At 41.5% G+C, this 16,623-nt stretch overlaps 1 protein-coding gene and 1 long non-coding RNA gene across 11 annotated transcripts in view; one reads left to right on the forward strand and one right to left on the reverse strand.

Annotated features, from left to right (window-relative positions):
• The window catches only part of PATJ (PATJ crumbs cell polarity complex component), a 215,053-nt gene that overhangs the window by 78,161 nt on the left and 120,269 nt on the right, over positions 1-16,623 (reverse strand). For all 10 annotated transcript variants that reach the window (XM_050961967.1, XM_050961959.1, XM_050961963.1 and 7 more), the window contains one exon: positions 8,853-9,049. In XM_050961967.1, coding sequence (XP_050817924.1) covers positions 8,853-9,049 — 197 coding nt within the window. The remainder of the gene's footprint in view (positions 1-8,852; positions 9,050-16,623) is intronic.
• LOC127055285 (uncharacterized) lies at positions 823-14,594 on the forward strand. The gene is made up of 3 exons (XR_007775452.1): positions 823-945; positions 1,810-1,863; positions 14,307-14,594. It is a non-coding gene; the product is annotated as an uncharacterized LOC127055285 (long non-coding RNA).

Raw genomic sequence — 16,623 nt, forward strand, 5'->3', positions numbered from 1 at the left:
GACCTCGTTATCTCTAGCTTGCTTGCTAGCTCACATATATATACCTGCCCCTGGATATTTCCATTACATGCATCTGAGGAAGTGGGTATTCACCCACGAAAGCTCATGCTCCAAAACGTCTGTTAGTCTATAAGGTGCCACAGGATTCTTTGCTGCTTTTACAGATCCAGACTAACACGGCTACCCTCTGATACTTGATACTTAATTAAGTTTTGCCCATACTAGTGGCTATTTCCTTCACTCAATACAAATAAGACAGAATTCCTACACTGCTCAAACCTTTGTTAAACAAAGAAAATAAACAATGTCTGGTGGTCAGAGTCAAATTAATGATCATCTATGGCAAGTTCTAAAAAAATTCAGCATGAAAAAAGTTATCTAAACACGACTTCTAACACAGCTTTTAACAGCTGATCCTAAACTGCCGCCTACAGGTCAACAGTGGTCAAGTTGCACTTGCTAGTCACATGATGTTGACTCCCTTCTCCATCTGAGGACAACAAAAACCCACAATACATTTTAAAAGACATTCCGTTTTTGTTGTTGGGGTTATTTTCCAAGGAGGAATCAACAGGTAAATATTCTTCAAATGGTTAAAGTAATCCAGCAACAAATGTATGGCAATCATATCCATATTTTACAAATACTCCTGCAAAATATATTTCTTATTTCCCCACCCCCCTGCTTCATTTCCTCACCACCCTTTCAAAAGTTTGATATTTGGGAGTGCATAGTATCTATTTGCATAGTAAGATCTGATTCTGCTTTCCTTATATACTCCAAAGTCCCTCTGAGGTCAACAGAAGTTTGAGGTACACAGAACATGAAAGGATCAGGCACCAAGGAAATAACACTACCCCAAAGTTTGAAGAGCTTCAAGTTATTATTATTTGCAATTACCACACAAGGAGATACAGTTCTAGAGGTGGTATATTAAACTCAAAGGTAAAGTTTAAGAAATTGGTAAAAAGGGAATACTTCCATAAAGACATTCAGAGTTCAAATTAGCAGATTATTAACTTGTGACAAATTTGTTGTCTTATTTTTTTCTCAATTTAAAATAAAGAATTATTCACTAGGGATATTATATCTATCTGTTTTATAAATAGTTTGGATTTAGTTGAATTGCCATCAATTCTTCTTAACAACTGCCTATTTAGATTAGAATTTATATGTTTTACACTGGTTAAATTAATCCTACTTTGCAAATGTATCAGAGTTCAAAATTTAATTAGCTGGAGTTAGGTCTGTATGTTACAATTATTTTAATTATACAAAAATGAAAATGTAGTCAAAATAATATATTTCCCCTGAGGTTTTCAACTATCCCATGTACTTATTCTTCAGTGACAGCCTAAACTAATATTTAATTTATTTATTTTAAAATGAAAGGGTTTCTTTTGGAAAGAAAATGTATTATGTTAGCTGCTCAGATACCCCAGTGATGAAGGATAATATAAAATCCTACAGAAATGGAACTGCAAGAGAACATATAGAATTTCACAAGGGCCACCATTTTGAAATCTTTTCTTATTTTCAGTGTCAGAGCCACAAAATACGGTAGGATATTTACCGTACTTTATTTTGTGGGAATCAAAACCCACAGCCAGCTACTTGGAAACTACCTTTGATTTTCTGCATTACAGTTTGCTTTTGTTAAATGTTTTCTTTTGCTGCAATGCTTAACAATAACTTCAGAAAGTTCTATTAGCCCCTAAAAAAAAAAAAGAAACTAAGTAGATATGAACATAGTGACTCAATGAGCTCTCTATATGGATTTTTTTTTTTTTAACATGTCTTCTTGAGAAGATCAGGACATCACAGAGCGAGAAGAAATTGTGCCATCACCTGGTTATGGTTCAGGTCAGTAGGCACAGGTTTTTATTCTGTCACTATGGCAATAGTTATGTTGTTTTATGACATGCTTGCTGAGTCCAGGCAGCATCCAGTGCATAGCAACGTGTACTACAGATTTGAGCAACTGACGTTTTCTCTCATGTACAGTAACCCCTCACTTTAAGTCGTCCCGGTTAACGTTGTTTCGTTGCAGATCAATTAGGGAACATGCTCGGTTAAAGTTGTGCAATGCTCCACTCTTATGTTGTTTGGCTGCCTGCTTTCTTCACAGCTGACAGCCTCCCTACACGCACATACGCCGCCCCCCCCCCCGCCCCACAGCACCTCTGGCTCGCCGGCAGACCCTGCAGGTCAGTGCCTTCCCCCTTCTCCTGGCTTGCGGTGTTTCAAGGGCAGGAGGGAGGGGGCAGGGGAAGGAGCGAGGACTCAGCACGCAGGCTCCCCCTCCCTCCCAAACACTGCAAGCCAGCTGATTGCCCCAGGTAGAAGGCGGGGGCGGGGGGGAGGGAGAGCCTGTGCACCGAGTCCTCGCTCCTCCCCCCTCCCTCCTGCCCCCTAACCACCGCAAGCCAGTTGATTGCCCCAGGCAGGAGGGAGGGGGGAGGAGCAAGGACTCAGTGTGCAGGCTCCCCCTCCCTCCCCTGCCTCCTGCCGGCAGCAATCAGCTGGCTTGCGGCATTTAGAAGGGAGGGGAGGGACAGGGGGAGGAGCGAGGACCCAGCATGGGAAGTAAAGGGGAAGGAGGTGGGGGGAGGAAGAGGCAAGTCGAGGATGGGGGCTTGGGGAAATGGGGGGAGAGTGGGTGGGCTGAGGCCCCCCCCCGGTGCTTGCAGAGTAGGGGAAGTTGCCGCTGCTCCGCAACGTGCTTCTCCTAGCCTACAGCACCTTCAGCCTCCTTGCCTGTCTCATCTCCAGTGCCAGTGGGCTGTGCCTGTGTAGTGTAAGGCAGGGGCACCTCCCAACTATGGTACTGTACAATATGTAAACACACAGCATGTGCACACTACTCCGTCCCCCTCAGTGTAGTATTAAATTGCTTGTTTAAAGTTGTTTTAAAATGTATATAATGCCTTTTGTCTGGCAAAAAAACTTTTCCCTCGAACCTATCCCCCCCATTTACATTAATTCTTATGGGGAAATTGGATTTGCTTAACATCGTTTCACTTAAAGTAGCATTTTTCAGGAACATAATTACAACGTTAAGTGAAGAGTTACTGTACTTGCTTAAATCTGTAAATGACATGCAAGTTCATAACCCAGAAAAAAAAACAGAGGAATTTCTGTCCCACATACTTTGATATAAAGAAGTGAGATGACATTAAAAGTGGGTATTAATATAAAAATATTGTCTTTACCACATAGCTGTGATGGGAACTGTTGTAATAATTTGGCCTACAAATTTATCCTAACTGTAAGCGGTAAGTGAAAGTTCATAAGATGTCACAATAACGTTAAACAATTCATATTATATATAAAAGGGGAGAGAAAATCTAGGTTAGACTGAAGAAAAAGGCCTAAAAATATAATTCTCAAGGACTATGTTAAAATTATGCCTGATAAACTCAAAACGGATAGAAATGAAAATCAATAAACCAAAATTGGTGCATCAGAAATTAGGTCTAATTGATGGACAAAATAATGAGAGGATGGGCTGTTTCACCCATCATTCCCTTTTGGGGTTTTAAAAGGAATGACTTAAAAGAAAATCAAGAAGTAGCAGAGGAATAAGCTGTCTACCAATAACCACTGCAGCAAGCTTTACCACCATGGCTCCCACTCCCACCATCTCCTGGGACTCCAACACTGTTGGCCATTATTGTTGTTCTGATCCAGACAGATTGGGCCAGAGAGAGGGACTCAGATGACATCACTTCCTCCAATGGATCTTCTAGGATCTGAAAGCCAGAGTCTCAAATCCTGTTCACTTTACTAACAGGAATAATTCTATCACATCACTGGGACTACCTGCTTGTGTAAAGAGAGAGGGATCTGGCCTCATCTTTTTCTTCTGAAAGAGTATGAGGATAGGGATGAACCTACTGTGTAAATATAAATATTTTCCCACTCAGTGTATAGATATAGATACACCCTAAAATACTTTTTTGGAGAAAATATAATAATCCTATATTATTTTTCCATAGGCTCCCTGCCTTGCTTAGTGTACATAAGAAAGAAGATTGTTGTCTTTATGCCCCTCTGTCATTTGTTGCAGAAGCTGCAAATACGTAGTGAATAAGGCAGGGGGTTGCAGGAAGAGAAAGAATGGTCTCATGGTGAAGGCAGCTAAATGCTGAACCAGAGAACTGGATTCTATCCCTGCCTCTGCCCAAGAGTATCTGCGTGATGCTGGGAGAGTCACTTAAACCAAACTTTTCACAGTTCTTCACTAACTGTGTGCCCTGCTTGAGACCTTGGGGTGTGCTCTGTAGAAAACTTGGGCGCTCAGAGCTGCAGCTGGGGTCAATGGGTGCTGTGCTTTGAGCATATGAAGTGCTATATAATACTAAGTACGCTGAAAAAATCAGGTGCTAGTCGCCTCAAATTGGGCACTACAACAGTGGGCATTTTCTCTGTGCCTCCGTTCCCCATTTGTAACATGGAGATAAAGGTATTTCCCAACCTCACAGGGGTGTTGTAAAGACAAATTCATTAATGATTGTGAAGCACTCAGATACTATAAGTGACAAGTGCCATAGTAAAGTGCCACGAAAAAGCCCAGGAGGAAACGAACGATGTTTTTAGAGGAGGGTATAAATAGTACGGAATAAATAAAGCAGGGGGCCCCGCACTGAACAATGACGATGTGACAAAATATTGAGCAGTTTCTCATTAAACGAGCATTGATCATGCTGTGCACTGAAAGAGGCATAGTTCCTGTGGAAAAAACAGAACCTGATCATGTAATTAAACACGATATCATCAGGGGCGGCTCCAGGCACCAGCACTCCAAGCACGTGCCTGGGGCGGCAAACCGCGGGGGGCGCTCTGCAGGCACCACGAGGGCGGCAGGCAGGCTGCCTTCGGCGGCTTGCCTGCAGAGGGTCCACTGCTCCCGGGACCAGCGGACCCTCCGTGCTTGGGGCGGCAAAATGTCTAGAATCACCCCTGGATATAACAACACATACACACAATGGAGATCAAATGAAGGTTGCACAGGGAACTTTAATTCAGGGATTTCCTAACTTTTGACTGCTTGACTTTGCAATCTTAATGTTCTTTAAATTATTGTTTGCGTGTGTGTTTAATATAGGTAGATAAAAGCACACCCAGCCAACTGCATAACACTATACCATTGGTGGAGGGGGTATGACATCTAACCCCAAATAGTGATCAATTTATATCTTGCAGCTCAATTTTTATGCTTGTTGCCTAAACTTCTAATAACATTACCTCAGTAATGCCATTTTAATGGAGGTGCATATTTACTTATATATTATATATATGTATATAAAATACTGAGGTGTTTTGAAGCTTTACTTGGCATTATAAGTCACTTGATTTGAATAATTCACAGCACACAGAAATGTCTAGGGACTGATTTACAATTCACTCCTTTTTCAATTCTAAATGTTTTGGTGCAGTGGACCTCAGCCAATTTGAAGCTGAACTGAGACCTCCCAACCATTTCATGTAAGTCAAGCAATCACATGGTAAATTTTGGCCACTAGTGAGGTGAGTTTGATTTGATCCTAAAGGTAAACAAAAGATGGCATTTACTTATAGGCCTGTGGACATGGTTTGTCCAGTTACAGGATAGCACTTTCAGAAACGGCGAGCACTGGTCCATTCTTCTTCCACTGTAGAAACTGTGATTCTATCGCTGACTTCACTGGGAGCAGAGTTAGGCCAACACTGAAATCTTTTGCAACTTGCAACCATACAGCACATATGCAAATCCGAAACCCTTCAAAAATCTAAGTAACATTTAAAAATAAATATTTATTAAATTCACCAGAAATGCCACATGGCCCATCTCTCAAGGACAGCAGTACCTATGTTTAGAAGGATTATATACTGCAGAGAATAATTTAGGAGTCAGGCAAAAACCTCACAGGCTCCCCCTACCTGTGTAAGCATGTTGGTGTAAAAGTTCTCCAAGGTTCAGGGAGCTAGCATCCGAAACTACCTGATCTCTGAGCAGCATAACACCTACTCTATTTGTGGGTCCATTTTGTTTGGGCTGGTACACACCCAAGATTTATCAGTCTAGTTCAACTCATCTTTAATTCTTAGTACATTTCAGAATCTACATTCCTGCCAAAGTACAAACTCCCATAATAAACAAATAATAACTTGCAACTTCATTATGTGTTTCCATCTCTCAGTCTTAAGTTTTAATGCTCATTCTAGTTCCCCTGCTTCATCTGAGGTGGTCAAAGGACTTCACAAGCACTAATGATTTTAGCTTTGTAACACCCCTGTGTGGTAGGGAAGTATTATTACCCCCATTTTATAGACTGAGAAATTGAAGCACTAGGAAGTTGATGGAGATGAAAAAGACCACCCAGAAAGTCTGTGCCAGATCCACCAACAGAAACCATCTTTCCCTCAGTTCTTTGCCTGAACCACAAATCCACTGATATCAATGGGAGTTTTGCCTGAGGTGAGAGTCAGTAAAGAAAACAGGTCTGGGTAGGTTACTAGACTTTAGCAAGCAAAGCCTAAAAGTATTGTCTTTTCTTTAGGACTCAGATGTGAGAAAGGATGATAAACTGCCTTTTAACATTTCTGTAAAATGTAGTGGCCCCTTGAAAGTTATAACACAACAAATCCTGCATTTGACAAGGGTTTAGATTAGATGACCCCTGCGGTTCCTTCTAACCCTATGATTCTATAGTAACTGAAGCACGGACCAACAGGAATTTGCAGGAAAGGGCAATTTGCCTGTCATTATTTCAGCAAGAGACAGAGACTTTAACGCAATTTATCACTCTAACAGAGGCAAATTTCATACAGTGATACTTCATTTCAAAACAAGCCTACACTGCATGGGTATTGAAAACCTACAATTAGACACTGACAAATCTTTAAATAATTCTAAGTGCTCCCAGACAGTCAGACTTCTCCTTTTCAGGTTCAGAAATGAGAGAAAATACTCGGTACTCATACAACACAGAGACAGAATTGCTGGAAGATCTAACATCACCTCCCACCGAGTCCAGTAGGTCAGCACTCACCTACTCTTCAGTGAAAGCTTTTTGAGAAGAGAAACATCCACAGGGATGAATGATTTCTCAAACCTGTAAAGCAGTCATGATGTGGGAACCACTGCAGGAATAGCAAAAGACCCTCAGCACTAAGTGCCACTCTGCAGTAGCCACATATCGGGTTGAAAGGTTTGAAATGTGTTTCAAGCAGAAAGATGAAAAGGAGTGGAGGGGAAAGGAAAATGAAATGCTTTATGTGCTGATAGAATAACTTCCTCTGTGGGTTAGTTTGCACCAAACATCACAAGAAAGAAAGACAGAAAGAAAGAAAGACACAAACAAACAAACAAAATGTTTTAAACTCTAACAACTGAGTAAAATGGATCACAATATGAAATTGTATTTCCTTATCAGTTGGAAAGGAAGGGAACCCTGACAACCACAAAAGGCAAGACTCATTTTATATGTAAACTGAATTTTTCCATGAAACAACATATGCAATACAAGGATAGACTTGCTATTCCCTCACCTGCTTTTCAGTAGTCCCTCCCTAACCATAGTTTATGAACATTCTGAAAGCGTAGACTGCACTGACATCAGTTTTCATAACCAAGTACACCTCTACCCCGATATAATGCTGTCCTCGGGAGCCAAAAAATCTTAGTACGTTATAGATGAGTGCGCCAGAGTGCGCAGCGCCCCCCCCCCCCCCGACCGGAGCACTGCTTTACCGTGTTATATTCAAATTTGTGTTATATCAGGTCACCTTATATCAGGGTAGAGGTGTAGATATGTGATTTTTGTTTTTCAGTGAAAACACGTTTATCAATGGACCCAATCATCCTCTTATGTGACATCTGCATCACTGGAGGTTTATAACCATGGTAGCCCATTCTGTATGGTCCTCTGCTAATCCCTTTGTGGATTAATAGCCCTTTTGACACACCAGGATACCACATCATTCGTCCAAGACATTCTTTTTCTGCCTCAAATCCTTCTGCCATCAACTCTGCCATCCAGTGCCAATAAACATGCATCATCTGCCAAACCTCCTAAAACATGCCCTGGAAATCAAAACTTTATTTTCGCAAGATCTCTAACTTTGGCTGAGTTCCAATAATCTCCAATACTTTTTCATTGGTTACTGGTCTATCCATGATATTTTTAGAATTCTTCTAACACACCGTAATTTGGAGGATTATTGTTTCTTTATTATAGTTTGAAAGTCCATGTTTCACAGCCATAATTTAACACAGAACATATATACTTTTTTAAACGGTCAGAAATTATGTCCCTTTCTCATTAGATGTTTATTCTTCGAGAATTCACTCTTGCTATTCTATTGTATTTTCCATTACATGCATCCGATGAAGTGGGCTGTAGCCCACAAAAGCTTACACTCAAATAAATTTGTTAGTCTCTAAGGTGCCACAAGACCTCAATATCTGATTTTCCATCTTCTGTAATGTAAGTAGCAACAATTTCTCACTTACTATACAACTATGTTGTTCCCTGGAATATTGCAGGATCATTGGATATCATCATAGTTTTTGTCTTGTCCGCATTCAACTCTAACTCATATTCTTTGTCATATTCACATATAACCTCCACTAACTTCATCAGACCTTCAGAATCAGCCAACAGCATTGTCTCATCTGCATAGTGAATGTTATCTATTTTCCAGTCATCTTAATACCTTTTTCTATTTCATTGATCCTCAGCTGGCGTAAGTCACCACAGTTCCATGAACTGGCACCAAATCTTTATTTTGTATTTCATTACTAGGTTCACAGGCTTTCCTCTCTCTCTTGATACCAACCCAATCATATAGCTGAAGGAATCACTTACCTCTAAAAGTTCGTCACCAATGTGCATTCTTCCATCTCTTCCAGCAGGTCCATCTGGATTGATGCCAACTATGAAAATACTCATACGAGACCTGTCCTTGTTGCCTGCAAGGCTGAGTCCAAGCCCATTCTTATCTTTCTCAAGCTCAATAATGTGCAACTCCCCTGGAAGATCTGCATATCTTTGTCTGATTTTCTCTACAAAAATAAAATAAAACAAACACAAAATAAAATTATATGCAGCCAACTGTGAACACATACAGGTGTGCTACACATTACCTGACTCTCGGCATCACTATAGCTTTCTGACATTTGGGGTTTTCCAAGCATAAAATTAGAACATAAAAACGGCCATACTGGGTCAGATAAATGGTCCATCTTGCCCAGTATCCTGTCTTCCGACAGTGGTCAATGCCAGGTGCTTCAAAGGGAAGTGAACAGACCAGAGAAATTATCAAGTCATCCATACCCTGTTATCCAGTCCCAGGATCTAGCAGTTAGAAGCTTAGGGATACCCAGAGCATGGGGTTACATCTGTGACAATCTTGGCTAACAGCCACTGATGAAGCTATCCTCCATGAATTTATCTAATCCTTTTTTTTAACCCAATTATGGTTTTGACCTTCACAGCATCCCCCGGCAACAAGTTCCACACGTTGACTGTGCATTGTGTGAAGAACCAGTACCTTCCTTTTTTTTTTTTTTTTCTTTTAAACCTCTTGCCTATTAATTTCATTGGGTGACCCATGGTTCTTGTGTCATGTGAAGGGGTAAATATCACTTCCTTATTCTTCATTTTCTCCACATTAGTCATGATTCTATAGACCTCCATGACATCCCCCCTCAGCTGTCTCTTTTCCAAGCTGAAAAGTCCCAGTCTTTTAAATCTCTCCTCATATGGAAGTTGTTTCATACCCCTTAATCACTTTAGTTGCCCTTCTCTGTGAGCTACATATAGTATTCAAAGTTTGGATGTACCATGGATTTATACAGTGGCATTATGCTGTTACCATTCTATTATCTGTCTCTTTCCTCATAGTTCTTAACACTGTTAGCTTTTTCGACTGCTATTGCACATTGAGGAGATGTTTTCAGAGAACTATCCCCAATGACTCCAAGATCTCTTTCTTGAGTGGTAACAGCTAATTTAGACCCCATCATTTTATATGTATAATTGAGATTATGTTTTCCAATATGCATTATTTTGCACTTATCAACATTCCATTTCATATGCCCAATCACACAGTTTTGTGAGATCCCTTTGTAACTCATCACAGTCTGCTTTGGACTTAATGATCTTGAGTAATTGTGTATGGTCTGCAAACTTTGCCATCTCACTGTTTACCCCTTTTTCTAGATCTTTCATGAATATGATGAACAGAACTGGTCCCAGTACATATCTCTGGGGGACTCTGCTATTTACCTCTCTCCATTATGAAAACTGACCATTCATTTCTACCCTTTGTTTCCTGTCTTTTAACCAGTTACTGATCCATGAGAGGCCCTTCCCTCTTATCCCAAGACTGCTTAGTTTGCTTAGAGCCTTTGGTGAAGGACCTTGTCCAAGGCCTTCTGAAAGTCCAAGTACACAATATCCACTGGCTCACCCTTGTCCATATGTTTGTTGACCCCCTCAAAGGACACTAATAGATTGGTGAGGCATGATTTCCCTTTACAAAAGCCATGTTGACTTTCCCCCCCAACAAATGGTGTTACTTTATGCACCTGGCAATTCTGTTCTTTGCTATAGTTTCAACCAGTTTGCCTGGTACTGAAGTTAGGCATACCAGCCTGTAATTGACAGGATTGCTTCTGGAGGCTTTTAAAAAAAATTAGTGTCACATTAGCTATCCTCCAGTAATCTGGCACAGAGGCTGATTTAAGTGATAGGTTACATACCACAGTTAGTAGTTCTGTACATCTGGTCCTGGTGACTTATGACTGCTTAATTTATCAATTTGTTCCAAAACCTGCTCTATTGACCTCAGTATGAGACTGTTCCTCAGATCCGACACCTAAAAAGAATAGCTCGGGTCTGGGAATCTCCCTCATATCCTCTGCAGTGAAGACCAATGCAAAGAATTCATTTAGTTTCTCCACAATGGCCTGGTTTTCCTTGAGTGCTCCTTTAGCACCTCGATAGTTCAATGGCCCCATTGATTGTTCGGCAGGCTTCCTGCTTCTGATGTACTTAATATTTTGCTCTTAGTTTTTGAGTCTTTTGCTAGTTGCTCTCAAATTTTTTTTTAGCCTGCCTAATTATACTTGGACTTGCCAAAATTTACACTTCTTTCTATTTTCCTCAGTAGGAGTTGACTTCCAATTTTTAAAGGATGCCTTTTTGCCTCTAACCCCCTCTTTAACTCTGTTGTTTAGCCATGGTAGCATTTTTTTGATCCTCTTACTATTTTTTAAATTTGGGGTATATATTTAATTTGAGCTTCTATTTATGGTGTTTTTTTTTCCTTTTTCTTTTTCTTTTTTTAAGTTTCCATTCAGCTTGATGGAGCACTACAAAGCAAATGGTGATGCTTTTAAAAGTTAGTTGGAATACAATGTTAGATTTATATAATTGAATGTGCTGGAGAAAAATTCTCTATTTACATTTTTCCATAGGGAAAAATATGGGGTAGATTATTCAGACTAGCATATGGATTTCTACAACTTTTGCTTAGAAAGATAAGTGTCATGCTTATCACTGCCCTGTGCCATTTTGTTCCAAATTCAGCAGAGGTTTTTAAAGTCAGTTTCATAACATCAGCTAATTCCAACACTTCAATGGTGTAGGCATCAAAAAAGAAAATTGAAGTAATTAACTGTGACTGGATATCACTTTTAAGAAGCATACGGTGAATGAGACTGATGTATTATTCATTAGAAAGAGTAAAGAGGCAGAGTATATGTACAACTGCATCCCTGAGTCAGCACTTGGGCTAGATCAAATATTAGCTATTACCATTCTACTACAGGAAAAGGCATGTTAGCAGTACAATTTAACTGCTACTGTATGTTTCCATGGCAACAGGAGGAGGTGCTGAGAGATAAAATAGAAAGAAAGAAAGAAAAAGAAAGAATGAAAAAGAAAAAGTTAGTTTACCATAGAGTCTGATCCTGCAAAATTGCCCTCAACTTCCATTGGCTTCAATGTGAGTTGAGGGTGCTCAGTACTTAGGATCATCCCCCGATTCCCTAAATCAATCATAAAGATATGCACCAATTACACACACAGATTCAAAGCCTAAAATTAATACCCCATGATCACAGTTACAGGATTAGCTGCAGCTTTGATCCCTCTTCTACCTCTCTCCATTGCGTCCTTTCAAGTGACAGGCTCTGTGCTGTCACTCATCTCAGGGTGGAATCCCATGATTCTTCCCTTCATAGTCCAAGCTACAGAATCCAACTATGATTTCTCAGCAGGTCTAACTGCACCTGCAAGAGAGACTTCCCTTTGGGAGTGACTGATCACCAGGTAAATACGGGGACTCAACAGTTGTTTCAAAACAATTATTTATTTATCCATAGGAATATAGGATTCACAGGAAAAGGACTAAAACAAGAGACCCACATACATATGGTTTCCCTTTTAATATTTCCCTTAAAGCATAGGTAACCCCAACTTAACCTAGGTACTTCCACTTCTGAGGACAGGGATTCAGACTGCTTCTCTGCAGTCACTGCCCCTTAGGGCCTCAGGATTTTATCTACTCTAGAGTTCTTTGCTTCCAGTTTCTTGCCTGAAGGCCCTCTCCCATACCCCAAAACAATGGATGTTGGGCCCAGCTTGGTCAGAGGCAAAACTTCAAAGGTTTCAACACCTGTATTGTCAGTTAAGCACCAGTGACTGGGTTATACAGAGCCATTGCCTGTCTTCCTGATATGGGGTGAGCTGTGGCAGGAGTTTACATCTCTTGAACTATATAGCAGTCAAACTGAGGTTTACATAATATTCATAAAATAATACAGATATCTGTCATAAACTTCAAACTTCATTTGTTAAATTCTATTCCTCCCCCAAACACCAATTCCAAAACAAACTAGGCTTTTAAAAAAAATATAGACAGCTGGCACTGGCACTTATTTCCTTTCAAATTAAACGGAAAATTATAGGTTTTGATTGTTACGTGCATCTCAGCCTGACCATTAAAAAGAAGGATTAAAATCCGACTAATCTGTTCTCACTCGCTTCCTCCTGTCAATAATACTTAAGGTTACGATTTTGCAATAGGTATTTTTAATAAAGATCAGGGACAGATTGCAGGCAATAAAAAAATTCACAGAAGCCTGCAATCTGTCTGTGACTTTTATTAAAAACACTCTGGGAGGTGGGAACCTAACAGCCATGGGCTGACTGCAGGCTGCTGCTCCAACCCCACCGCTCCTCCTGCAGCATTGACCCAGCCCGGCCACTGCTCCAGCCCAGCCGCTGCTCTTGCGGTGACGGCTGACTGCTGGCCCTGACAGCCGCTGCTCCTGCTCTGGCCCTGGGAGCTGATTCGGCCCCAGGGTCTGCTCCTGTGGTGGCAGCTGCTGCTTCTGCCCAGCCCTGGGGGCTGACCTGGCTCTGGCCACTGCTCCAGCCCTGGGCCCCCAACCCAGCAGCCCCAGCTGCTCTTGTGGCAGCAGCTGTTGCATCTGCTCTGGTGGGGGCTGACCTGGCCCTGTCCGCTGTTCTGGCAGCCACTACTCCAGCAGTATGGTCAGACTGCCAGCCACTGCTCTGGCTCAGGCCACCACTCCAGCCCTGCTGCTGCTCTTGGGCGGGAGGCTGACAGCTGTTCCAGCCCTGCTGTGGCAGGCAGAAGCCAGAGAAGTCACAGAGGTCCATTGAAGTCATGGTATCCATGACCTCCGTGGCAGAATCAGATCCTTAATACTCCTTTAAATGCTTTAAGTTGAGGCTGAAGTTATGAGTTGCACTGTTACAGGATGCAGGAAGACCAGTTGCTCAGTGTTATATCAGCAGAGTCCATTATTAGTAACTCTCAATTCTAAGCTCTGTCTGGACTGGTGGTGAAGACACAGGACTGGAATTCAAGAATAATGGATATCTATTTACCCTGGTCAGGAATTTCATAACAATAAGCAGACACTTTGCTGTTGTATATTTATTTGTGTATTATCTAAAGTGCCTTATCACTAATTAATTAATAGTTCCCTAATTCACCCAGGGGTTGAGACTTCCTACACCAATTGTACAGCTAGGAGAATTGAGGCCAGAGAGGATAAGTGAGCTGCAAAAAGGTCACAGAACAGAGCTGGGAATACAACCACTATTTCCCGAACCCGGAGCCCTGTGCTCTAGCTGCTGGATCCTCTTTCCTCATTCTATCAGTTGTGAGGCAGTAGACCTTGAGGATGATCAAAATCTTCTGCACTATTTACATATAATTATAAAGAATATAAAATTATAATTGATAAGTAATAATCAGCAAGGCCCATCCTGATTTTGCAGCTACAACACTGGCACGGAAAAAGCATAATCAGGCAGGAGGCCCAGCGCAGGCAACCTGCAGTCTGGCCGTCTGCTCACTCAGCTGGGACTCCAACAGAGTGAATGGAAGGAATGCATAGCACAGCCCCACTCACCAATTGGCGCATGAGTACACAGACTCTGCAGGGGGAGAGGATTATTGCTGGAGTGACTTTATACAACCAATACCTGTGTATGGAGTTATAATCTGTAACTGCAAATAACTGATGCATTAAAGCAGATTGTACTTTAATTATAAATATTCTACTCAGCACTGCGAAACTGTAGCACACTGTACTTAAAAGCAGTGTGGGACTCTGAGAAGTGAATATCCAATAAAAATAGCACTTTCTTCTTGGCTCTGCTTATTCAGAGTCATATTCGCTTTTTAAAATGACAATAAGAAGTTTTACTCCTATGAGTACTGGTGAGCCCACACCCCTAAGGAAAAAGGAATTAAACTTTATTGTGGCTCATCGTTGTTATTTATGAAGTTCCAACAGCAGGGCCAAACAGTGCTTCAAGCTCAACCCCATAATGTTACTTAGCAGAGCAGAAGTGCACTACAGGTCTGTTGCATCTTACGCGCATTTAACATGCGCGATTTCAGCTTTACGCGGTCAGCAAAACCAAAAAAAGAAAAAAAACAACAATTTTAACACTGTACCTGTAGTGCAGGCGATTCCGCCCGCCATTCAACTCAATGTAATTTTGACTATACGTGGTTTTCGCTTTACGCGCTAACTGTGGACAAGACCGGCGCCAGGGTTTCTCGCGCCCTAGGCGCACGGCCATTTCGCCGCCCCCCGCGGTGATCTCGCGGCTCCGGTGGAGCTGCCGCAGGCATTCTTGCGGAGGGTCCGTTGGTCCATGGTTCTGGTGGAGCTGCCACAGGCATGGCTGTGGGAGGTCCACCGGAGCCGCGGGAGCAGCCGACCATCCGCAGGCATGACTGCGGCAGCTCCACCGGAGCCGCAGACCAACGGACCCTCCACAGGCATGCCTGCGGCAGGTCAACTGGAGCCGCCTGCCGCCTCCCCCCCCCCAGCAAAATGCCGCCCCCTCAAAAATCCTGGCGCCCTAGGCGATTGCCGAGGCTGCCTAAATGGTAGTGCCGGCCCTGACCGTGGAACGGAAACCCCGCGTAAGATGAGACTCACCTGTATGAGGTACTGTAAAGACAACAATAGGTAATTGCAGGAAGGAGCACAGAAGTGTTAAAAAGTTGACTATTAAAGGGACCATTTATTTTTAAAATGTTTCTCTCTCCCTATTGCTATGTGAAAAACCAGCATACACCCACTTCCTTTATGTGGGCTGGGCTCTTCATGAACTTATCATATCTATTTAGGAAGCAATTATTTGAAACAGTGTTCATGCTGAGGAGACTAGAGTGGTAAAATGCTGAAAGATTAAGAAACTACACACAGAGAGTGATTCATGTGCTGAATTCCCCTCTTAGCCTGGTAACAGGGCACATTCATCACTTAATGCTACATAAATGCAATTTATATGCATGCGCAAAAATACACACACACGATATTCTGTTTTGTTTTTCAAATTAAATCTCTGTTCAGCAGGGCATTCTTTTACTATTTGGGATAATAAGAAGTATTGGCTTTTACAAGCTCTACCTATTACTACTACTTAAATACTCCTCAAAAGGCTGTCCTCTGTGCTAGGTGATGGTAGTGTAAATGCTACCACACGGTTCCCAGTACTGTCATTATCCAGTCTGCATACAAATATCCTTTGGGTTTCCTGATGATTTCCTATAACATTCTGTTAGTATTCTCAGTTTGCCTCTTAATAAGACTCTCATAAGATCATTTATACAAGTATTTACAAACATGCATCTAAGGCATCTTCTTTTTAATGCATTTTTAGATGTCTTTTTCCTCCAGCTGGTACCATTTTTCAGTTCTCTGCCTAGCACTGGGGAGCCAGTTAGCATTTGCATTTGCAAGAATTCTATTACCTGCCTTCATTAGCAGATACTTTACACAAGGCAATTGTAATTCTGTGGTTATTGCATTACACACAGGGTATTAGGTTCTTTTTCTTTTGTCACTATATGGAGATGTTTCCACATTCCATGAACAATTAGCTTATCTAAACTTCAGCAGATGCATCTTACAAATAATATTTAGCCAGCTAGTGCAGAGTTTCTTTTTACAATACATATATTATATACATACAAACAGGTACATAATTAAATAGGACCATAGCACCAACAAGTTCTTTACTGATCAATCCTGCAATAATGTATCCAAGATATATTAGCAGATAATAATTGCAT

Source organism: Gopherus flavomarginatus, chromosome 7, assembly GCF_025201925.1.
Source record: "Gopherus flavomarginatus isolate rGopFla2 chromosome 7, rGopFla2.mat.asm, whole genome shotgun sequence".
Classification (NCBI taxonomy): Eukaryota; Metazoa; Chordata; order Testudines; family Testudinidae; genus Gopherus; species Gopherus flavomarginatus.